General features: G+C 40.0%; 1 protein-coding gene across 1 annotated transcript; it reads right to left on the reverse strand.

Moving 5' to 3' along the window:
* Window positions 1-1,959: 1,959 nt before the first annotated feature.
* LOC306772798 (G patch domain-containing protein 2-like) lies at window positions 1,960-19,488 on the reverse strand (the record flags this gene model as incomplete). The annotated part of the gene is made up of 9 exons (XM_079262420.1): window positions 1,960-2,160; window positions 8,467-8,549; window positions 12,288-12,379; window positions 12,473-12,512; window positions 12,587-12,651; window positions 12,753-12,832; window positions 13,878-14,036; window positions 14,742-14,803; window positions 18,827-19,488. The coding sequence occupies 9 exons, from the start codon at window positions 19,486-19,488 to the stop codon at window positions 2,003-2,005; spliced, it is 1,401 nt and encodes a 466-aa protein (XP_079118546.1). The 3' UTR covers window positions 1,960-2,002.
* Between the last annotated feature and the right edge of the window lie 6,998 nt (window positions 19,489-26,486).

Below are 26,486 nucleotides of genomic sequence, written 5' to 3' on the forward strand. Positions count from 1 at the left end.
GGGATGAAATATGAGTGGTACCAGCCTGCTGGATTCCTTAACTGTAACAGGACAATTGACTGGCTGTATGGATGCCATTCCTCCCAATTTCCTTGCCATTGGAAATTCATTTTGGACCATAAGGTCTGATTGAGTTGTCATTATGGAAACTGCTAATTACATAGTGGCAGGTGAGATATTCCTCTCCTCCTGTTGTACATGAACTGATGCATCTTCCTTTCCTGTCAGTACCTTGGCACCAAAACACAAGACTGTCAGACATGGCAGCAGCACAAAGCTCTCCTTAAAACACCACACAGTCAATACTTGTCAGCAAGTTAAGGGGCACATATCTCCAAGAACCCATCAATATTTTTATCAAAAGCTTTTCTTTTTTTTTTGTCTAATAATGAGTCCCAAACGGAGCAACTCCTATTAATCAGGTGTATATTCAGAGTGAAAAGAGCCTACAGTCAAGATGCAAGAAGAGAAGCATCAGTTGCTGAGGGGGTTGGGGGCCTTCCCTGCCTCAACACTTTGACTGATTTCAAGTGGCAGGATGTCTTGTGTGAGGCATCCATTTGGACTAGTGTGCACACACAGCATTTATAAATGTCATCCCTCTCCAACATGATCGCATAAAGTCTTCTCAGATGGATTATTGCAGACATATAACTCATATTAATTGGCAAATCTCATTCTATTAAATGCTATTCTTCTCTTAAAAAAGGCTTTAAAGTGTGTAGACGTGTTATGTAGGTAGGGAGTGTGAGATTCATTTTTCAGAAAGTTTTAATTATATAAAATATGTATATGATGTTTGATGCATGTTGAATTTTGGAAATGTTTCATTTAAAAACTGCTTCAGGTTGCAATTCTGTGACAAAATATCTTCTTCAGCTTATTTTCACCAGTGAGGTAGGTTGTCTGTGAGTATGTTTTTATTGCTTTTGCAGGTTGGAATTTTTTCACCAATATGATTTATAGGTATATATCACTGTTTACATTATGTTCTTCTGTAAATACTGCTTGTTTACCAGCTTGACTCAAACTGTTGTGTTTGATCTCATTGTATGCTGCCATTGATCTTTTAATGCATCTGATGGTGATGGAGACAGGGAACTGTATACCCCCAGGTTAGGTGAAAATACAGCGTATGAGTCTCCTCTCCTGTTTCCAACAGCTCCTCCAACTCCTCTCAGCTGGCTTCCATCCACTTTCTGTACGCTCCAAAGGCGACAAGTTCACCACAGCTAAATAACAGTCTGTTCAAACACACTTGCGGCTGGCCTTGAACTTTAAATATGTTTGGGAAAATTTAAATATAGAAAGTAACCTGAAGAGAACAGAGGCAGCCCTGGGAGGACTGCGACTACACTCCCTCTGTGTTGTGCTAATGAGCACCTTTGTAACAACTGTAGCTTTTTAAATCCATGCTAATAGGAGGTCTGTACTTTGTGTGGCTTTCCACCGGTGGTCGCCTCTCTGAACTCTGCAGCAGCATGTGGTAGCTAAACATTGTGATGCTCTTCTGCCTTAGAACCAACTGCTGTACAGCCATTGTTGCCTGTCCTAAAGTAGAGCAGACTCCCCCCTGGCCACTAAGCCTCAACTGGTCATCTTTCGAAGGTTCCTGCTGACAAGTGCTGCGCTACTAGAGTGGACATAATTGTTCAATTGTGCAGTAGCAGGTGGCCTGGAGACATCGTGTGGAAACAGGAGGAGCAGCCAAGTCCAGAGTCAAACGCGGAGTCTCTCGAAGCTGCCTTCTTCCTTTACGAGATGGAGGAGGGCTTAACAAGGCTTGATTGCATTAACATTTGTCATGCTTTAATATACTACCTGGAAGGGGGCTGAATCTAGCAGGAACATGCTGATTTGAAGCCTAATGATGTGATTTGTATTTTTTTTCTTTGTTATAAAGTTTGTGCAGCAAAAGAAGTTCAAGCTTTTTCAATCTCTGGCACAATAGCTTCCTTCTCGACACTTTCTGTCGGAATTAGACGTGCCCATCAAACCCCATTCAGGTGTGCTTATGGTCCCCATGGAGTAAAGACGAACCCGCAGGCTGAGCAGAAGCAGAGGACTGTTGCGTTGGCCGCTCGGCGTCTGGGATTGATGCGTTGCAGGCTCCTCCTTTTGCCTCTTCTTTCTGGTGATCTATATGAAACATGTTGCTAGCTGCAAAGGAAAAGAAAACGTAAAATTCTGGACCCAACACTGAGAACGAACCAAAAGAAACCACATAAATCTGTTTAAAAGCATGCATTTATCTCAGAGTTGTTTTAAGTATGTTGAAAAAAAAAGAAAACTGAAGCAATCATCTTCTAACAGGTTAAATATTAAAGAAATTTTGGTCATGTGAGCCAAATCGATTTGGCCCTAAATGCCTCGTGGACATTGTTATTAAAAGGCTATTCTGTGCTTTTTTTTTTCCAGCTTAACTTCTCCCCCTTCTTCGGATTATGCTGTGTAGATGTTTTCAGCTCAATTCATAACACTTCACATCTCACTGACTACCTTGCTCTTTAAAGATCCTCTTTTCTGTTGACCTCACTCACCTTCGTCTTCGTGCACGTGAAGAGAAATATTTGAAAGAGAACCGGGGCCAATTTTCACAGGAGACGGAGGAACTCTAAAACAATTGCGCTCCCTAACATGCGTTCCTGTTTTTCCTACTTCACTTTGATAAATAAATCTTTCCAGATCTCCCAGAAAAAAAAAAAAAAAAATGTTAGTGGCGGTCACACAAGACATTTGCCAAACGGTCCCACAGCAGAGGACAAGGGAACTGGAAGTGACATTGTGGCTCTGGGCTGTCTCAAAGGATTAGGCATTACAGCGTTCACTGGCATGTGCTTTTGCTTGTTTCCCTTATATCTGCGTGTGCCTCTTTCCAGATGACTTCTTCTTCAAACTGATCCGCCGGGCAAGATAATTGATTAATATTTCTGGAGGGAGTGATTACTAACCGTTGCTGAGGTCTACCCAAACACTCGGGTTAAACATAGTCAAAGGACTTGATCAAAATTCAAGCCGTTCATATTTGACAGATACAAAGAAACAGAAAAGATAATGATTAAACATGTAGTTTTATAAAACCTTTATATCTGTCCAACACAAACTGAGATAACTCCTGTATGTGGCTGCAGAATTTAAGGGTTCCCATGTAGGGGTTACAGTGTATGTCTGTGTAAGTTATTACAGATTTATTTATTACAGATCAAAGGTGTACATTCAAAGTCCCGCTTCCTAAAAGATTTATTTTGTATTCTTTGTCACTGGTCTGTCTGTCTGTTTGCAGCACAAGTCAAAACATTATGGATGGATTTTGACTACATTTTTAGGAAATCTCAGAAATAGAATACGGAGTAAGTAATGGGACTTTGGGGGATGTCAGGATCACCACCTGGATCTAGGAATTTTTTTTAAAGGATTGGTTTCTATGTGGAGAATGTCTAACTCAAATAAAATTCCCACAATCATTGCTTAAAAAAATGTACACGTGGCTTTGCAGAGGTCTGCAGTCTCTGAGTGATTCTTCTAATTTAAGTGAGTATGAACAACAGTATGTATTTTGGTACAGAAAGATATTCAGCAGTGGGATGGGTCAAGAGGTTGGAGACATCTTCCCATTCATTACGAATCCAGTCCTTGAGGGCCGGTATGTGGCAGGTTTTTGTTGTTTCCCTGCACCAACACAGCTGATTCAAATCAAATGGATCCAGGAGCTTCTTGTCAACCTGTTTATCAATTTCGGTCAGGTGTGTTGGAGCATGGAGCCAACAAAAACCTGCAGGATACCGGCCCGCGAGAACTGCAGTTTGACACCCCTGACCTAACCCCCACTGGTGCTTAACTTTTACCAGAGCTTGATCAATACATACACTGTAAAGGAAACACATCCATGAATGTTTTTATGTGAAGTTGGTGTGCATCATACGTTTGTGATTTTTTTTTTGTGATTAATAAAGTATTTTTCATTTCATTCAGTCATTTACTTTTTTATTCCAAAAGGGGAAAAAATTAGCCATTTAATTTGGACTTTTTAACATGCAACTTTTTAACTGAATTTGTCTCTGAAACTAAGAAAAAACATTCAACAGACAAGACATATTTAGAGTTAACAAGTTTGTTTTAAATGAAGATATTTCCGTATTTCAAGCACACTTTAGTGGGTCCCTTGTTGTTGCAGGAGCTCCAAGTATCCGCTTAGTTCACTTTTACCTTAAGCTGGCTCTGGTGTTAGATAACAATGATTTGATTAGAGCGACGAAATCCCTGCTTGTTCATAACAATACTTCTGTTAATAGCATTCTTTTTATTTTAATGTTACTTTTCAGTGTTAGTTTTACATGTGCTCTATGCAATATATGTCAGTACTTAATAGCATGAATATAAGATCTTCATATTTAAGTGCTTGAAAAATGATAAACTGAAGCAATTTGTGGCTTTATTAAAGCAATACAAACACCTTCACTCTGGTGGTTTTACATCAAGGTCAGTAAAGAAATTAGAATGGAAAGGTTTTCTGTCAGTGGAAGAATTACAGTACATACGTTTATTATGGGTGATAATGGGAGGTTGAATGGAACCACCTTACCATCTTAATAAGCTCTCATGTGATGCTCTCTAAAAACAATCATTACAGGCCTTCCTGGAGCACTCCCCTTCCCCCTGTTTATTAATCAGCTAATTACACATTGACAGTAATGGGCCTGCTGATTCCCACACTTAAATGAACTGGACTGAATGGCTCTTTAATGATTAGCTTTTGTGTTTCTCTCTCCTGCTCATTCTCCTTCTCTCTCACACACACACACAGATGTGCACGCACGCACACAATGCTCTTTTCACAAATGCAGAAACAGAACATTCAAATCAGACCTCCCGGCGAGAGGGTTTATCCACAAGCAAGCCCAGAAGCACCTGACTGAATGAGCTGCAAGAACCAAACATGTCTACAAAAAGCTAAACCCAAAGTGAGAGTAGAGTTCTAGTGGATACAAAGCCAGGAGGTTAGCGGTTACAGTACGTCAAGCTGTGTGGATTTCAGTGTTAAGCTCAGCCTCCAGCAACAGCTAAACACCACCATGAAAGTTTGGTGGAGCAGCGCAGGCAGGTGCAGGTGGAGATGGAGGAGATATGGAGGGGGGGGGTTGAAGGACAAGAGCAGGTTGTGGAGTGGAGCCGGAGAGGGCGAAATAGTGCGGTGGGCTGCATTTCTGTCAGCAGAAGTGATGGCTGAGTGGTAGCGTTATTTGTCTTGTGCTGCCATACGGCCCTCGCACCAGCCTGGGCATTAATGAGAGGGGGCCGGACCGCCGGGCAGGAACACGGCGGGCCTCCAACGCAGAGTGATCTGTCACACGGCCGTCTTGCTCAGGCAAGGAGACACGTAGAAGACCGAGAGGACAGGAGAGGCAGCAGAGCTGACCGTGGGGCTGCCCTCAACTTGGCCATCTACGTATGACCAACATATAATTGTGGCACCCATTTGATGAGCTAAAATTCAGATCTAAGCTGATTACAAGTGTACTTATTTACTTCAACTTATTAGAGATAAATGTTTATTAGAATTAAAGATGAAGGACAAAAAATGTGTTAAATGTGTTTTCATTATTCAAATTTAAATAATTAGTCACAGGGTAATAAAATAACATAATTCACAAACATACCATATTATAGATACTGATATACTTCACATTTCTGATACTGTGGGCAGTTACCTTAAATGTAATATAAAAAAATTCCTAATTGATCATAATCTGTTCTTTAAAAATATCTTTAAAAAAAGAATGCTTTGTTCAATATCTATAGGAACTTGTTGAAGTGATTTGGATTTCTGGATTGATGGTGGGGAGGAAAGTAGAAAAAGGCCAATTTAAAGGCTGAGAAATAGAGTGGTCATCCAATCCAAACAGATACCTGGCCTGATAAGTTGTTGTATTTTTTTCCGCAACCAGCTTCAGCACTGCTGTGGAAGTGCTAAAAGGGTAAAGAAAGAAGACAAAGCAACAGCTGGGTACCGTCTCAGTAATTCCCCATAGAGCCCTGGAGGATACCTCTCAGCCACAGACTATTTTCACTCTTGATTACAGAGTTTCAAATCAACCACTAACACATACAACAATCCACTTCCTCTGGATAGCTCAAAGACTCGGCTGTCGTGTTCACTAAGAACAACGCGCCATTCTTTCGAACGAATGCAGAGAACAATCTCTCCATGCAAACAAGGTGTCTACCAAGAAACTACTCCGCTCGGTAAATCACAGAGTCTGATTTTGCCGCTGTGCACATTTACGTGTGAGTGGCAGCAAACCAAAATTCTTACACGGAGAGTGTGAAAGCTTGTCAGGGTGAATGTGCATCTCCTGGTGGTGGTGAGATTACTGAGGAGCGACATGGTGCAGCAGGCTGCCAACATAAAGATTTATACAGAGCAGTTGCAGCTGCAGAAACTGACATTGGACAGCATGGGATGCATGATAAATCATAGTGGACAGGGGGCACTAGACTCAAGAGGCAGGAAAACACTTTGAAAAGGGTTTAGGGGGGTTATGCCATTCAGGGTTTCACTTATATGATCCAAAGCTTCACATTGTTGTTTATCAGCTGTAATAACCTATCAAATGCATTTACAAAATAAACAAATAAATAATACAATTATCATGACTCTAATCTTTCCCTAATGACTGCCAAAAAATAAATATCCACAGAGAACAGGTAAGTCCACGTTCAACATTAAAAAATAAGCACTTGACATCCTACAGCAGACTGAATCTGTTAAACGTTGACAAAGTGAGGAATGCCCCTGGTTCTTCGAGTTGAATATGAGGGGTCCTTCGGGGGCCAGGGGTGAATCCTTTTTTACTTTTATGGGAAAAGGTTCAGCGATGGGAAGGTGAAGGACGGAGTTGCTGCCCATTCCATCACTCAGTGCAATAAATGGATGCAATCTGTATCCAAGTAAAGCATTGGCTGTTTTCAAATTCCACCTCTTTTATCCAAATGAATGATGGACCCTAGTACAGAGCACTGTGCAGCAATATTAATATACATCAGAGGCTCGCGCCCCTCACTAAATCAGGGAACCACCAGCATTTGTTATTTAAATGACAAACAGCAGCTGCAGGAGTGGTGCAAAGAGAGGGGACAGAGAAGAAAAGGTGGACAAACCAATTCAGATTTCAATCCGGTGAAGACACAAGGACCTGAGCCATCAGTCTAATGAAAAAAAGGCAACTTCACTGGCCTTAACACACCCACTGTTGCCTGCATAGGGCTTCTGTGGCACAGTAAACTCTATGTAACACTTCTTCTACTGAAATTTTACGTTAATAAACAAACCTTCCCTTTAAACTGAAATGAAGAGCTCCCAGCCACGTTATTAATGAAAGTTTTCATTTAAGTTCATTGTTAACATCAATATGGTAACATGCTTGCTGACAATTAGTCCATGTTCAGTAGCGGTCACTGTTTTACCATGCTAGCTTAGGGCGCTAGCATGCTAATAATACTCACAAACTGGAAGCAGTTTCACAAAATAAATATCAAACTAATTTCATACACATACAATATTATTTTACACCTCTTTCAGAATCTGCATGATTAACAGATTTTTATTTTAATCCAGCCTGACGGGTCACAATGGCTCATGTCTCTTAAAGGTGGTTTTTTTCTATAAGGCCACTTTGATTGTCCAGCTTAGAGTTTACAACCAACTCAGTCCTTGTCAGCACCTCATTTAGTTTCAGGTGCAAAGGTTCAGCAAGCAAACATTTAAATTACAAAACAGACTTTTTTTTTTTTTTCATTTCTTTTACCTTAACTGAAAAAACAACCGCAATTCAGAAATACTCATTGACGCCCACAAAAAAATCCAGTCTGAAGCACAACCATCCAAAACAACAAAGATTGCAGCAGAACCTTTATCTGGAAAATATTATAATTACTAGCTGTATATGTTAAATGTGTCATTTTAGCTCAGAAAATAAGTTTAAAAAAACAAACCCAGCTGGACAAGTTTTCAAACTTCAGATATTTCAGTGTTGTTTCTATAGCCTTTGTGATGCAACAGTTAATTTGTGACTATTTCAAAAAATGTAGTTACATTTTGGGCCTTACTTTTTTTTCCTGTTTAGAGAAGTGACATACTTTTTTTTTGTTTCGTTTTGCTTCTTTGTGCAATGCAATGAATGCCACTGGCCGTCTCCTCTTATCTCTTAAGTGTGTTTTTGGATGTTCTAAGTGAGATTCATTGATTTTATAACAGATTCATAAATCTTAAATTCATAAATCATAAACTCGTAAATCACATACCACTTTCAAAGGCAAATATATGCATGTTATGACTGAGGCCTTGAAACTGCATCCAAGGATGCCATCTGCATGACTAAAACACAAAGCAACATTTTGATATCCTCATCTCTATCTCTAAAGTACTCCAAACTGGTGTAGAAAATGTGGATGTGTGAGACCTGTTACCTGATGTGATGGATGTAGCCTCGGTTTCCCTCCTCCTCCTGATGTCGGTTGAGCCTAACACTCCTGGAGTGAAATTTGTCTGCCTGGAGGGACAAATCAGAAAGGGGAAAAATGTGATTCACAGCATGATAATTTAATCCCTACCTGCAACAAACAGAAACATGTATAACTTTTAATAATTTTACATAAGTTGATAAAGTGAGTGCTGCACATTTACAAGCATACATCTCACAATGTGCACACTAAGTGTAGTCCAGATTTTTTTCCACCGATGCATCTTTTCTCCTTCAATGAGGAGCAACACTGAGCCTGAGTCACTGCAGAGTTCACCTAAACAAATTACCCCTGCTCTAGGTGTCCACTGTGTGTCACATGTCAGCAGCCCTGAAATAGGAAAGCACCCCACCCCCCCACGCTCCCCACCCCCAATTTAATAGCCCTGACTTCTGAGATGCAGAGTTAAGGTCATATTTATAAAGTCTGCTCTATCCCGTGGGGGTGGGAGCCACTGATGTTATCAGTGTTATGTATATGTTAGTGTATGGGAGAAAACAGCCACAGAAAGAAAACAAACATGAAGGTTTAAACTTAATAGTGACATTTTCTATTCTTTTTTTCCTTTTGCTTCTTGAAGGAGATTTAAAAGAATAATATGTTCTCTGAAAACTCCAATGAATTCTGCAAACAAGCACCCACCTCCGACAGCAAGCTATACATAAAGCCCCTAACCCTAACAGACACATGCTGCAACGATGCCCCGTCGAGCCAGCCTTTTAACTGGCAGCGTGTTCCCTGACCTCAACACCCATAAATCACATGACGGGTGTGCCGGCGCTGGGTGTTGAGAGCCGTTCAGGGCACACTTTGAGCGAAGTCCCTATGTTGTATAATCAATAGATATAAAAATAAATGGTCTGACCGTTATTCTCCCCTGCTTCCCCTCTCTAATAAAATCCCAGTAATGCATATTTCATTTACTTTTATACTTATTGATTACCTGTACTCCAGTTAGTAAATCACGTGCCTATCGATCCCTCAATCGTACCTCTGTCGGACAGCACATAACCAGCCATTTGCGGCCCTGATAAAGAGCTCAAGCATTGAACTCCACACAGTAAATCTTTGCAAACTAACTTTTTAATTCCAAAATCGATCCACATTTAAACGTCGCATTATTTCACGAGGCACGCCTGCGGTATTAAAAGTAAAACCCTGATGCATTTGGCCTTAATGTATAGGAGGTCCATCGTTCCAGGGCCCTCGCAACCTGGAGGGAGGCAAGGGCCCTTCCCCACAAGAGGGCCAAGCCACCATGGAAGCTATCAGGAGCCTACTGAGGCACTCAGCACAATGCTAATCAAACATGAGAATACTATCAGCTGGCTCATTAACCAAGGCAAAACACTACCATTCATCTCGGAGCAGAAACTAAAGGCTTTTTATAAGCAGGCTACATGGGAGTGATTTTAAAAAAAAAGAAGGCGGCAAAGCACTGCTGTTATTATTTAACATCTGTTACTTCATCAGCTTTAACAGCTTGACAGATGTTTGCGCCTGCATTTGCTGCAACTGTGACGAGAAAACAAATATTGACTTTGAGGCGACGAACAATGAAAAAACAAGTTGGAAGGACTGGAGATGGCCAGCAACTAAATTTCATCAAAGACACAAGGACATTGAGGGAAAACAAAGTGTCCCAGGATAGATTTTCAGGTCATATGAGACACTTTGAAATGCAATGAAGTCCCTTAGGGTGCCGAGTAAAAACAACTCTGACACAGGGTCAATTGTAATTTTGGTGCCCACATCCAAAAGCGAATATATCAATTAAAAATAATAAATCAAAAGAGGAGTCAGAAGATGCTGTTACAAAATGGCCATCTATTTTCATTACAATACATGGTGCTTCAGGTGTGAGCAGGATCTCAAGATTAATAGAGGTATTCAAATGAATCAGAAAGGATTAGGGTCCCCAGGGAACATAATCAATGGCCCCAAATCAATAATCAATAGGCCACTCACACCAATATACTAACTGCTGACACTGTGATCTCACAATTAAAATGAAAACTGGGAAGGGAGTGGTGTTAGACTATGATTTATCTCACAGCGCAAGTCTTATTTAGAAATAAATAAGTCAATAGATAAAAGCTGCTGCAGGCCGTCTCAAGTGGGAGGCAGTTATGCATTTTAACATGGCCACTGGCCTTAAGACAACTTCACAAAGCATTGCATCTGTTCACACAGACATGCAAGGCTAAGGAGCATGCCAATGCCAACAAAACTGCTGACAGCTTCTGCTAATAAAGCATCATTTGGCAAAGAAAACACCTTTGTTTTAAGGGAGTTGAAAACAAAGAAAAGTTACGTGACTTGGGAGCGTTTGATGTTAATCATGATAGATAATGATAATTGGGATATAAGAAGTGAAAGATTTTAAATATGGACATTTGAAGGGTTCAGACAAGCAAGGTTTCTGTTTTTGGGTGTATTTTGGCTGAACCTGGATGAGCCAAATGGATGTTTCATGTGCAGAACCGGGCCGTAAGGAAAGCAGCCGTCCCACTGGAGAGTGGATTTGAACATCTTGGGGAGACAGATTCAGCTTGCGCTGTCCATTGGCAGACATCAGAAGCGCCTCTCGTCAGCCCCCGCCCTCCCTCCCTCATTCATTTGGGAGTATGATTTATACTTTTTGAAGTGAAGGGGTCTTGAATCCCACTATAAAGGAATTAAGAGGTCTCCCCTGAGTCTGTCATTCAAATGAGAGCATGGCAGGGATATGAGGGCTTTTTAATAGAAGAAATTAGTATTCACAATGCTTTAAACTGGAATCTGAAGAAACCTTTCAGGTGGAGAAGAAAGGAGCACTTTAGAAAAGAAAGCCCTAAGAAGTCAGGGGCTTTTCATTGCAGTCGTGTTTTTGCCCCTCATCAAGGAGCGCTGGAATGCTCTGAAATAACCCAAGAGAGAGGAGGGGAAAGGAGTGTGTGAAACAAAATTAAGAATGCACCATAAATAGGCAGAGTGGAAACAATACAATAAGGAGTCCAACAGTCTGAAGGCCAAGAGGGCTGCTCAGTTTTTCAATAGTCCCCCATGAAGATCCAACAGTTCCAGGGATGGCTGGAAGCAATAAGGCGCTTTGACAAATACATTTTGGATTTTTCTTTTCTTTTCTTGTTTCTATGCAGTCCTAGAAATGTCAGAAGTTAAAACTGCATTACGTCAACACAGTATTTCTCTATTTGGGAGTGCTGACCTTGAAAACTAGAAAGATTTGCTGCAAAGAGTTAGTATTTAATACAGGACTGCCCTCAAGATTAAGTTAACATTTGTGAACTTAATGCACAACATAAGGCAAGTGTTTTGAGCCTCTCCAGCTGATGACAGCAGTTTTTAAGTAGCAGCTCTCCTAATAACTTGCAAACAAAAAAGTACATATTTAGTCAGCCAAATCATATACATACACATCAAGCATGCATCAGGTAACAAGTAAAAATTTCCCTCAGGTTTACTGGTAATAAGAAGACTTGAACACACACTGAGCTTAATCTGATTTTAATGAGAATAATGTTTGGCCCAACCCACCACACAGGCCTGCCCACACACACACACACACACAGACACACACACACACACACACACACACACACACACACACACACAGGTTAACTTAGCTAGACGCAGTTTTAGCTTTGACTCATTTAAATGAATCGAAAATTGATGGGCTGTGCAGCCCGTCAACATAACGCTCTGACCGACTAGAGTGAACAGTTTCTCCAGCAGACCCAAGTGACTGGTTCATGCTTTAACTGTACCTGTTTCTGAAGACTGACGAGGAACATCTGAGGTGGGAGCTCTCTGACATCATGTCCATAGGACACACTGGTAATGGGCACAGAGGGTTCAACTGGAAATTTAAAGTTTCATAAAAACTGTAATTTTACAGTTTGACCATTAACATTTTCAGCATTTTATAACAAGATCGGCTGTGGTAACATACCTGACTTCGGTCTCGTTTCCCAACAGAAGGCAACCAAAAGCTAAAAGAAGATAATAGGCTAAGCATGATGGAAATGCATGGATTTAAAAAGATTTCTATATAATATTAACTTACTCTCTCTGGTAATGATCTTGCGAGAAGTGTCGCAGTCTTTCTACAAAAACTGGCATGTTGTTACCCTGTTCAACACAAACACACAGTAAGAAACAAATATTATAGCTACATAGTGCTTCTCATCATCTGGTAAATTAGTTAGAACAAGAATTTAGGTTTTCTTAACCTTCCTGGGAAGCCGCCTCCTGTCCCTCCTGAGGCAGCAGGCAGCAGAGCCAGGCAGCCTTTTAAGCCGTGAATGATATCCTGCAATGAAACAAAACAAACTTAATCTTACTGTCCTGCCAGATTACCAGAAAAAAACATGATCAAGGAAACAGGAATTATGTTCCAACATCAGAGAGAAGGTAAATTCTGACACTGATAGGACAAATAAAATTAGCATTGTTCACTACACAATGTACAATAGAATAAGATCACATTCCTGAGAACAGTGCAATAATAAACTGGATAGAAAAATAAGAATATAATAAAGTAAAGAAATATACTGAGCTAAAACAGGTTATACAAATAGCAGTAAAATTATTAACATACCAGCATATGTACCACCTCTCAAAAACATTCTCACCTTGAATTTTTCTGCCAGACAAATCTCAAATATTAGTAACATGAGGAACATTTAAAGTTATAGTCTGAGTATTTTATTTCTTTCTTAATAAAAATCTAATTCTTTAATAAATAACTTGAAATAATTTATTTGATTTACAATGTAAAAACTTAAAATGTGCAAATTCTTTATAAAATAAATTCACAAAATTCCTCAGATGATGATGTTTTCCTCACTGAATAAGCTGTTTATCAGCAACTGAATTCCACTTTAATCTTGTGGTGAACCATTTTAAAGGTTCAGGCTGTGGGATGTGCGGACATCTTGTGGCACAATCTGTTAACTGCAACCAAGAAAATGTTCCCCACTTAACACCATAGTTGAACTCTGTAGCTTATGTTTAATTTGTAAAACACAATAAGCCTAAAACTAAATATTTTCTTGGTCATGTTTCTATTATGGTATTTTATCAAATTCTTTATTTTTGTGCCAGACAAAAATCAAAATGAAATGTGCTGAACTGACCCAACCCTTAGAGACCAGGTATGTATTTACTATATTTTATCATTTTATGGAGTCTTTCTAAGCTCTCTTGGCTCTTTAATTTGGGATATCACAAATATTCCACCAACTAAGGTAGATAAATTATCTTTTATAAATAGTTAAACTGACAATAGACTTAAGTGATTCTAAATCTACCTGTAATATCTGCATAAAGCAAAAAAAAAAAAAAGTCATGACAACCTCTGTCAGAGAGCCGTGCTGGTTGCAGGAAGTTGGGAGGAGTGTGTCTCTCCTCAAGTGAAAGTGGGCTGTTAGAGTCCCAGTTGGGCAGCAAGCCGGCCACACCTGTTCCAACGCCGCAGTCCCCTTCAAAGAACCAGTCACTCTGCTCATCATCACCTGCAGGCAGGGAAAGAAAAATGTATCTGTTAATATGTCACCACTGCACGTGTATTAGAAAATACTAAAAGAGTTATATAGAAAGAAGGAAGTAAGCATTGCATCTTTGAATTCGCAGTGTGATTTAGAGGCTATTAAACATTTGTGCAATGAAGCAAAAGATCCGTAATTAAAATGAAATTCAGTTTCAATCAGCTGTTTTGAGTGTAATTGTTCCTGGGTGTCAATAATGGCAACAATTCCACTTTAATTTTCTATATATGTCCTTATTTAACTATCCGGCGGCAGATGACGCCAGTTTCTTCCCTAGGCAGTAAGCACCTCCCAGACCTGTCACTCAGCAATGCGCACACAGGAACCATGCCTCTCACAGTCAAGGTGTAGTGACAACTGTTAAATCAGAGGCCGCCTGGCCCCACCACGGCTAATGAGATTAGCAAAGGCTTCAGCGCTCATTAACACGACATGACAACGTCTTATTAGAGTCGCCTGGATGCCCAGCAACCAAACCATTGTAGCCAAACCTTCTTCTGAATCTTCACCATTCACTTTGAGTCAGGCAGAGTACTTCTACCTGACAACTCGTCATCTTTCTCTACATGACACAAAAGGCTGTCTGTGAGCTGCAAACAGCCATCGTCCAATCAGGATGTTCCCTACAAGTATCAATATGCAGCAGGTTAAGTTATATTTGCTTTTTTATACCTTGTCTTCCTTCATCATTGGTGAACAGACCGGGGTCACTGCTGCAGGTGCTGCTGGTCTCCCTGCAAAGGAAAAATATACAAAATTTCAGGTGACCTGCTTCTTTAATATCAACGATGTTTGAGACGGAAAAACTCTGTTTCGATTTGTCATCTCCAGCCTGGTGGGCTATTGAGGTCAGACAATGTTATAGCATCTGAAAAGTGAACAATATGAATTAAAATTTACATGCCACTGTAATGTCAATATTTAACATGTAGCATTCAATAATAAAAATAATGATGAAGACCAGAGCTGGAGGTCGACATAAATGGAAATGACACAAAAAGACAGAGCGTGCCGTGTTCTCCCTTGTTGCGACGGCAAACACAAAGGCATCAGGAGAGACTCTGATCGAAACCACTGAGTGACATGAACAATCTAATTGAATATCCGCCGCTGTCAGCTCCAATCTAATCTGGCTTGCGTTGTGGAGGATGACAGCAGAGAGAAACACATTCCCCTGCCCACCCCTCCCTCTGGGTGTGCCCCTCACACACAGCCACCCACAGACATGCCGCCGTTCCCATACAACAACTGGCCGACATCTGCTGTCCAGGCTGCCTCTTGCTTACTGTCTTTACTTCCCTATTGCCAGTCTCCCTTCAAACCCTCAGGCAAATCCCTGTTAGACCCCCTCAATGCCCTCTGTCCCCTGCACCCCACCCAAATTAGTGTGTTTTATTGCCTTTCTCACACCTTAGAAGGAGTAGGAGCGCTGTCAGCTCAATGTACAGGGTAACAAAGAGTAAACATAAATTCTTACTTTAAATCAAGCTGGAAAAAACATGTTTGAATAGCTCAACACTGAACCTTTATTGTTATTTTTCTTACCTAAAAATGACTTTTCAGCTTTCCCATTAGCTTTGAGGACAAAGCCCATAAATTCAGGGATTTTTAGACAATAGCAGCAGCCCGACCCCTTAAATAACACTAATCCCCCTTCAAACTGTTACTGTGGAAGAGAGCAGGCTTAATTCTCTTGACTGCCTTGCAGTTTGCTTCCTGTTTATCATTTCTGACCTTGCTTGCAGGAGAAAGCTTGAGGGTCAGATACGCGCTGATATGACGCTTTGCCATATTGCAGAGGCCTCTGAATGACGGCAGGATCAGGAAACTGTCCATCCAAACTGCCTGACTGGCCAGATGGTCCAGCATCATCTCCCCGAACATCCACGAGAAGCAGATGTGAGAGGGGAGCAAGCCTCTCCGGGGAATGTGGAAGATGTCTGGCCTAACTAAGCAGCCCCAGACCACCCCCCCCATCCCCCTAATGCCATCCCCACCTTTCGACTCTGTCTCTCCAGACTGATTCAATGAGCTATAACACCTCTGGACACATTAGCTGGCATCTGAGGCACAATGCACTTCAACACCAGTGGAGGACACGGATAGAAGCTCAACAATTAAAAAAACCAAAAAAACAACCTGCTGTTTTGGTGTTATGGCTGTAATTCCAAGTTAAAAACCAGTGTTCAGCTCCCTGCTTTCTTTTTTTTTTTTTTTGCTTTTTTTATTTTTTTACCTTTTTTAAGTATGAACATCTTTTAAATTTATGATAGTCATTTTGTGCAAATGCAAACACAGAATCACAGATAAGAGATAAATAATGTGAGACACCAGTTAAGTGTCCTTTTTAAAGGTGTAAATGTAATATTACTTGGAGCAGGACGGGTCCAATGTGAGACTATTTCCATTAAGTACTGCCTAATTAAGGTTATAAATAATTAAAATACCCATCTTTCATGGGACGAAACACCTATTCTTTCTTCAACAGTGACCTTTGCCAATAGAAGCTAATAAAGATTATGGACAAACTTTGACTTTTACTTGCTGTTTTAACGCAAGCCAACGCAGCACTTAACTTAGAGAAATAATATAATAGATGAAGACACCATAATTAGAATAAATAGCAAACTTGATGTCTAAGTGAAGGAAAGGCAAGGGCAGAAACTCCAGGGTTGAGGGACGAACTGAACTTCCCACATGGCCCTATTGTCTCTGTACAAGCCAAAGAGGTGAAGCAAAACACAGTATCCAGATGAGCACTAATCATTAGGACATAATCCTCAGATCCTGGGAGAGGCAGACCAGTTTGCTCAGAGATTACAGGCAAGCCGCCATTTATTGAGCCTGGGCTCATTCTGCAGAGGAATAAAGAAGAGAAGAGTCGGAGGGGGGCAAAGTGCTGATAACAATGGATCTGTGGGCTCTTCAAACAAGCCGCCCCAACCCAAATCCATGCCCTATTCCATGGGTGTCTGATTATAAGGTTATCCCACCCTCCCTGAGCTGCAGTAATTGGATTAGTCTCAGAGATTTATGAAAATTAACTTCAGCAAATGTGCCCTGCCTTCCCAAAAACTACTCTTAGAGCTTTCAAAATATAAATTAGGGCAAGATAGAGCTGAATGTGCTCTGCACGCCTTTTGTTTTCCAAGAATTTAGCATCAACAGAAGCAGCACACAGCTGGAGATGGAGGCCAAGCCTGGGACAGCGCCTACCCACAGGTGAGGCCTGCTTACTGGGCCAGCCTGGGTGCCAGGTGGCCCTACTGCCAGCAGCCTGGGCCAGGCCTAATCAAGGATGTGGAGTCCAACTGGAGCCTCCAACATCTGCTCTCCTTGCACTTGGGTGGCTGAAGGCAAAGCTCTGCTCAGTATGCACATAAGGGGTGTGACCTTGAGGCGAGGCACATTTCAGCGACCAAACACTCCAAATGAAGAAGGTTAATGGAATGAATGGAGGCCAAAGAAATCCAAGCAGCTCATAACAACAGTTCAACAATGGCATCTGTGTCTTACAACAAATGGACCGTGGGCTTTTGGAGTATACATATTGCTGTTGTACCACTGTCAAACCTTCATGATGGCTGCCATTTGTTCATATCCTTTACCTCTACCAGGGCTTAACTGTTAGATTGTTCAGCCCTCTCTACAGAGTGGCAGTCTACTGAGCAGCAATCAAGAGTGTTGGCGTTGTGTAAGTGAGAAATGATTGACAGCGTGCCACGGTGCTCCCATTTATTTCTTCTCCGGAGCTGTTTTCTGTCAGAACGACTATTGATTTTTCCATAAAGTAAGAAAACAAGTACCGTTTAGGGGCTAGGGAGGTCAGCACAAATTAAACCAGAAGATGTAAAGCCTTTTTCTGTCCCATTATGGCTTACTTCAACTGTCTTCTTCTCAAACACTTTGTGTGATCAAAAAATAATGAAATAGGCAAAAGAAATACACCTTGAGAGAGCAGAGATCTGCAAACCTTTAAAATAATATATAGTGTGATTCTAACCAGTATGTGTTTAACACATTACATTTTCTAATCAAGAGCTTTTGGGTGATTTTTTTTATCATCTGACTCTCCCCTACCTGCTCAGTTGTAACATATTAAGTGCATATTGTAATGATTGTTTCACTCAATAGCATGATGTTTCTCTGCAGGCAGTTAATCCCACATTCAGTTCGTTTTAAATAAAATGTACACAAGATGGTGCTCTCTGGGACTGTGGGACAGGCGCAGCTTTAATTACCCAGCCAAAGACCGGAATTCATTTCAAAACAAATCGATCCCACACCAAGTTTGTGACAATATTTCTTGAAAGGAAATAATGAGCTGGCAGATACCCGGAGGTGGAACTATCAAAGATCCCTCCCTGATGATCATTGCAGCTATAAGAGATGAGGATGCAGAAACTCTATCATTCATTTTTAATGTCGGCTCGATACCTTAAAGTAGAGAAGCATGATTGCAATACTTTTTTTGGGTTGGGTGGGGGGTTTAGTTGAGGACATGCTGAATATTGACAACTAGCTCGATTTAGACAGGCAGTATAGATCCTAAATGTCATCTTGTTTAACGGCTTTTGTCTGATAGTAGCGATGCCTGTGCCTTTTATGCTATAGGTGGCAACTTTGTGTTTAAAGGGTAAAAAAGGTCTTTTAGATATTTCTAAGGTTTCAGTCCAAATTCTTTAAACATTGCATTTACCATTAAAATGTTTTATTCTCAGATAATGCACATTAAGAGTGTTGAGGTTTCACGTTACCCTTCAGACATGTTTTCATCTGCAGCATCCCTGCGTTCCTTTGTCATCTTTCTTTTCCAACACTCCTTTCCCATCAGTCTGCCTCCTTCAGTCTGTCTTTCTGCTCCCATCCAACCACCAGACCTCCTGTTCGATGCAGGTAAACGTTGCACCTTAGACGGTCTGCGCCTCCGTTTCCCGTCTACACCAGAAACTTTCAAACTTTGCTGTAGTCTGACTGTCACATCTGAGGTCATGCGTTTGACCTTCCTCCGCCTCCGGAGTGGTCGAGCTGGATTATTTTCAGTAAAGGAGTCGGATTCTGGCCAAGAGGGCTGCCTGGTCCTGACTGGACCTCTCATGAGGGATCGCCAATGTTCAGTTGCAGTCATGTCGTCAGAGTCACTGCAGTTGGCCACGGATGCAGCGAATGCAGAGGACGAATTCTCCCTGTAGTCTTTAGCTTCATCCAAGCTGGACTCCGATGCCTCAATCCAGCATCGTCTGTGCGCCACTGGATACAAGGAGGGCTCACGAAAGCGCTTCCGGCCTCTGCGGCGGCGGATCTGCCGTCGATGCTGCAGAGGACTCAGGACCATTTCCTCCCACAGCTCCCCCAGCTTACTTTGCTCTGAGGCCTGCTCCAGTGCAGATACCAGGTCCTGGACCAGCTCATCCATCATGGTGCTGGAAACCAGTAACACAACAGAAAACAGTTAACTTCTATGTATGACAGTATGTCATCATAATAAACTGCAATAGTTTCATACTGGTCATTGGTTTACATGAGACACAAACTAATGACAATAAAAAAACACATGAATATATTAAAAATAAATCATTCAGCATCATTATTTTTAATCAACAATTTACAGTCACAGCAAATTCTTTCCTACAAGCTGTAATTATTAAAATGTTCCCTTGAAAGAAAATGTTTTTAAAAAATTAAAAAATGAACAAATCAATGCTAATCAGTGGTTATCTTTCTAAATTAAACTAACTGCTTTGACTTCATAACAATAATATACTTGGGAGCATTTTGACCACTGATACTGATTCTGTATGATTAATAATCGACTTTTTTTTTTTTCAAGCAGTTTATTTACTGAATTGACCCTATAGATTAATTAGATATATAAATCCACTATTTGTCAACAAAAATATAATATAATAGTCAATTTAAACTACAAAACAATTGGTAGAAACAGCAATACAGTTGTGTAACCCTGGTCACTTTAAAATCACCTGCAGCATTCAGGTTTTTTTTTTTCTTTGCTTGTTTTATTGTTGTACTACGTTTTTACATCCTCCCAATAAATGAGTGTCCATAGCATGTTTTGTCCATGTCTGGCTGAGTGTGAAAACAATGAGTTATCAACTTAAATGTCAAAGTTAAAGAGGTATCTGCAGGTTTTTATTTTCTCAGAAGGTATACCCTTACTTGGCTTTTTTCAGCAAGTCGCCCGCATTCACTTGATATTTCCCAGATTTCCCAGGCAGTGCACCCCAGCATGATCATGCATCCACTGTGAGCATTTAATAAGTAGAGTTTTTTAGCTTTGTTTTAAAGATGTTTCTAAGTTATGAGGACAAGTTGACCAGTTTTAGCAGACCCAGTGGTTTTGGATCAGTAGATTCCTTTTGTTTGTTCCTGGTCTGGTCAGATGTCTCCATATAAATGTCAAGTAATGTTTTTATTTCTCAAAGTAAATGATGCAGGTTTCCCCATTATGTTTCCACTCTGATTGTCTACTTATAACCCATAGCTCTCATTTTGCAAACCTATAGTCAAGTTTCATAAATAGGCCATTTGTTGACAACCTCCAAAATTTTGTTGGCAGCATGGAAGTCAGGCTTAAGATCTGTCTGAAGTCTGTTTCCACCTAACCGTAGTCTCAACTACAGCAACACCACAACATCACAAGATTTCAGTCAACAAAGAGGCAAAGAAGCGCTTACATATTGTCCTCCACAAAGTTAAAAAGTACATTGGATGCTGATCAGTTGGGAGTTTGGCTTTACAAGGACAGGAAGCAATTCCAAGTTAACCATGAAAAGGAAGAACCATGAAAAATGTTCAAAACAATTTCCATCAGAGTTTTAATCTGGTCTCCATTCTCACTTGATGCAAGTTCAATGAAGGCAGCATTTCATTTGACAGTCTCACATCAAGACTGTGTTGCCTTTTAAATGACACTTAAATCTAAATCTTTCAGACTAATTCCAGTTAACTGTATTAGCTGAGTATCTAGAATATGACAGAAAGAGTGTACATCAGGCATCAGAACTAAAATATAAATCAGCAAAATATTGTAATTCCTTTCCCTTACCAATCTTTTTACTCACTAGTGTTTTTAGAAAAAAAAATAGCAGCAAAAGGACACAAATGAATATTGAATTCAAATTCCACCCAGAAGGCCAAAAGAGGGATGATAACCCCAGCTTTGCAGCTTTTGTGGGGTTAAATCATATCTTAACCCAAAAGCAAGAACAAAACCAAAATATGCTAAAGGGGGAAGCAAGCTCTAACACACACAATCACTATGTAGATCTATGTTAGTCTCTGTGTGATAAAATATCAGCAGGCTGATTTCTCCTCTAAGTCTAGCAGCACAGAATTGATGAAGCTGATTTATGGGGAGCTACCTCTCGCTTTGATTGCATCAGTGTTCAAATTACTGCTTTTTAAAAAAAAGTTTGCTTTTCATCAGCAGCTGCAGGAGGTTTGTATCGTCTGCTAAACGACCGAAGAAAGCAGCTGGGAAGCTTTGCGGCATCGGTGCAGCAAAACAATAGCAGGGGCAGGCTGTAGTATCTGCATGCTCTGTGCTGTCGTGTTACATAACATCTGACACGTGAGCGCAGCACAAGGACAGACACACACCTCCTTCCCTTTAACTACGAGCCAAACGAGCCGTTAGTGAGCTTTTTACACAACAAGCCTCTCACACATACAGTGTGCTCAGCATTTATCTTTAAAAGTAATAATCTGAGTCCACAGTGTTTGAGCACTCACCAGTCGCAGCTTCTCTTGTTTTGTTTTGCACACAGCTGGGACAAGAGACGCACTTCCGGTCTCTTGTCAAGCCAATCAGAGAACGCCGCCTTGCTGTGACGTCATCTCAAAACAGACTGCAACACCAGTATGTTGCGCACCTGCAGCTGCAGATAAAGCTCAGAAAAACACCCCCGTCACTGATCATCGTTGCATGTATCCAACGAAACGTTTACACTACTGTTATTAATAATCATTTTTAATCTTTTTGTGTAATATTTATATTCGTTCTGAATAAAAAAAGCTTCACAAATGCAGTGAAGTTATAATTAAATGTAGCTTGTTACAATAGCTTTCCCACAGTTTAGTTATAAAACTTAATTTGAAATTAGATGTTTGTTTTCACTATACGGAGTCATACAAATTCTGATAGATTTTGCAGTTTCCCACGTGGCATAAACAAGGCAGCCCACCAAGGTCGTTTCCTTGCAACTGCCATGTTTTCTAGGAAATAAATAGCATGAAACAGTTGGGCTCTTTCTAGTATGACACAATGAATTTTACAGTCTGAACTTATGAGCATATTCATAATTCATCAATAGACTAGAGTCGCAATCAATAATTATGTCCTTTGTTGTTTTAACAAACTTATAGTTATAAACTACTGTAGTGGGACTTTAATTGAGGAAGGTTTTCAATGGGTCAGATTTGTTCCACCAGCACTTGACCAAATGCCCAATAAGTGTTCAGTCGGGAATTTAGGGGTCAAACAAAACCTTGTTCACTTTGTCATGTTTTGAAAATTATTCCTGGACAACTTCTACACATTGGCAAGGAAGACATATTATTATGCTGAAAGAAGCCACTGGTAACAGTAAACATTGTCATACTGAAGGGCTGCACGTGGTATGAAACTGTTTAGGTAGGCAGTTCAAAGTATCATCCATATGCTAGGAATTACGTTTTCAGTACCACTTAGCTCAAAATGTCACACTGCCTTCACTAGTTTGCATTTCTGCATGACTTCTCCAGGTAAATAAAACATATGCACCACTAGATGTGAAAGAGAGCATGCTTCTTAAAAGTTTGCACTCATAACTTTCATCATAACTAGCATTATGTTTCAGCAATCTGTGTTGCAACCACTTGATCCAGCATTTATTCCAAGGAGTCATTGTCATTTTTGCATCCAACACATCAACTTAACAAATGCTCTCAATCATCTGCATCATGATCACAATGTTAATATTATATAATGTGCTTCACATACCCAACCAGCAAAAATTCTTTGCAGACTGTCTCAATAAAGCTTAAGGCTAGGTACCCACTCTTGTTTCTACAGCTGTTCATGCAATTTTGTTAAATTCCACAAAGTGATCATGCATATCTGATTAATTTTTATATAAATTTCCAAACGTTGGTGTGTGACACATTTAAAGATGTCTAACAGTTCTGTATAATAAAGAATTGTTCCTCACAGCTAGTGCTGTTGCTGAATGAATCAAAAAGAAAAGTAATTTACCACTTCCTTCATCTATCAGATGGGGTAGCCCAAACAATGAAATATAGAAAAGTCTGTGAAAATGAGTACAAAAGCCATTTAATCGCTCTCATCTTCTCTTAATAACTGCAACTTTCCCCTTGGGCCCAGGGGAGAGGTCCTCTCTGTGCCTCTGCCCCCTTATCTGTAGCCTCCATATTTCAGCAAGCTGAGCAGCTCCCCGAGTACCCAGCTCCTGGCCTGTTCTCGCTGGGGCCTGTGGGGAAGTTAGGCTCCTGGGTCCACCATTATTCTAGTCTGGGAAGAAGTCCAGAGAGAGTCTTGAAAAGTAGAGAGTGGGAATATAGAAAAAAGAGAAACCTTGAGCCACTGCTTCATTAAATGGAAGCCTTTCACAAGCAAACATATCAGAAACAGCCCCCTTTTCAGAGGCGGTAATTAGCAATTTGGAAACCTTTTCCCCTCAGGATATATGGTTTCAATTTAGTCAGCAGCTTTAGATTCTTTGGCACTTAATATTCATTGTTTCTGCCATCTTCCCAATTTCTCAACGTACATTGTCTGGGCTTTCACTGATGATAAAATGTTTTATCTGTCGTGTAATTCTTCTTTTCAATGGTCCCTCTGTAAGAGAAGTTAATTTTTATAAATAATTTTCAAAGGGATTTGCACAGAGTGTGAGGGATATGATATGAAAGCACGCTTCCCAAAGAGGTAAGGCCAACTGATTATATGTATCAACAAATACTGCATGGAAGAAGTTACTGGAGTTTATGAGGAAGTGATATTTCCAAGCAAAAACTTCACAATTAATAATATAAAATATTTTTTTAAAAAAGGTTTAACATTATTTGATATTTTAGCTTTAAGTTTTATTATTTTAAATTAAATTATACTTCACAGACATTCATCAACATGCAAAAAATGTTGTTTTGAAAGGTTTGCAGCGAAGCACTGGCTCTTTGTGATATTATATTGCTCAATTCTATAGCACATTGCAGAATTAAAAGCAATGTTATCGTTAATTATTTTCTTGTGTTTGTATCAGCATCCTCTTTGAGGATTTAATGGTAAATGTTTGCAGACTCCTTATAAAGCCGAAGCACATATCATTCCTCTGGGGGGAATAGACTGACACTTATCACTGTCTCCGTGGAGCCTTTGTTTCAAAATCTTACCACTTCCATTCATTTCCAATCAGCATTGTCTAATAGAAATAATTGATTTTTGCCTCTTCCTCACAAATGAAAATGCTTGTGATTAAACATTTTGTCTCTAGATCTAAATTTCAAGATTCCCATCAACACTTGAGAAAAATAGACAACTCATTAAAGCAAAGAAAAAAAAAAAAGACAAAATAGCCAAGATGTGAAAGGAAGAGGCAGGGAATGAAATAATGAATGGGGTCCGAGCGAGCTATCTTTCCCAGGCAGAGCGCCACTAGGGATGCAAACTCTCAGCCACCAGAAATGAGCTACCTATCTGTGAAAAGAGTGACTGCTCCATCCTATTTGATTTGGCTCTCCTATCATCTCTTAAGAAGATGTCAGCCTTGCTTCTTCTATTGCTCTGAGCCTTTATCAACCCAGAGACGATTTCCCTGCATAGAAAAAAAAAACAGAGAGGAAGAAGGGGGGGAGACACATTTCAGCGCCTTTCAGGGAGCAACACTAAAGAAGAAGTGTTATGCGATAAAAAGGGGGTTGTTAAATAGATCTGTCTATTTGTATGGTAATAATGATCGCTTAAAGACTCAGGTCTCCGTGTCTTGTAGAACAAGGAAACAAATCTGTATTCAGGTGTTGTGTTAACATTAGTCTCCAAAACGACCTTGTGAAACTTTTATACAGTAAAAAATGAGTTGGATACAAGTTTGTCTTTGTTTGTATCATGCTTTCCCATGTCCTTTGAGAGAGGAGGGGTTCCAGCGCTGGGAAGCAGTTGTCCATCTACAATACTGTAGCTTTTTATGAACAAACCCGGCACAGATTCGAAATTCTTACTTAATCAGTTCAGTATCTCAGAAGAAAAGTCATCCCGTGTATGCTAAATATCTTTTGATATCTTTCATACTGCAACTTTGATTCTTCACATCTGCAACATTCTATACATCCATGTTTAATAAAGCAAGTACATTTTTACAATCTAAACAGCGTCTTCATGAAACATAGAACAAGGTCACTTAAACTTATACATGCTATATAAGCATCGAATTCTGTACTAATAATAGAGAAGTTTCACTGTTGCATAAACTGCTGGGGCCAATTTCTGTGTGAAAATGACACCTTCCATTTTGAATCAATCTTTAAATGTTAAACCTGGTGAAATAAGGTAGTCATTTTGGTTTCTAGTATTTACACGTACATATATATTTATACATACATATGGATACGTCTCATTATATACTTCATGTTTTTTTTGCCTGCATCAAGACACCATCAGAAATAGAGGAACATAGTTTTCCACAGCATGGTAGTTTAAGAAATAAGAAATGACTGCATCTTCACCCAACTTTGCAGAAGTGAGTTTAAAAAGTGGATTTAAGTTTAGTACAGCTGGTTTATGTTTTATCTGCTTTTATGAAACCATTGCAACTTAGAATTACTGACTTTTTGCACACCTCCAGTTAGACAATTTGAAGGTACAGCCTACAAGTACGTCCTAGATATTTTTTGTGCCAAATTAAATAATTTCTCATGAATAGTTTCTAAGATATTGCTGTTGTTTCATTTTTATAGCAGCTTTAGTCAGTCTGTTCAGGGTTGCACTGAGCTGAAACTATAGCAACCACTGGGATGGCGTTGTCAGAGCTAAAACAAATAAAATAGGCAGTCACGTCCACAGTCAAAATAAAACTGCTTACACATTAACCCTTTAATGCCACATGTATCATATTTGACATACACAGTTTCAAAGACCTTTACATCACTTTATGGTTAAAGCTTTGCTCAAAAACCTATTGGACACAGTCTGATACTTTTCATCTGCCCACGAGTGGACATTTTTTTCTCTAACTTTACACTTCACATAGTAATAAATGGTAATGCAAAACTCTCCGTTTTTTTTTTACATTTTGTGAAAGGACCAAAGAAAGACTTCAGATTAAAAAGGAAGAGAATTTTCTGCCCAATCTGTTCTTGTGTTGGGTTTTAAAGGGTTAAGCACTGATGCAACAGTTGGGCATA

Source organism: Telmatherina bonti (assembly GCF_933228915.1).
Source record: "Telmatherina bonti genome assembly, chromosome: 22".
NCBI classification, from domain to species: Eukaryota; Metazoa; Chordata; class Actinopteri; order Atheriniformes; family Telmatherinidae; genus Telmatherina; species Telmatherina bonti.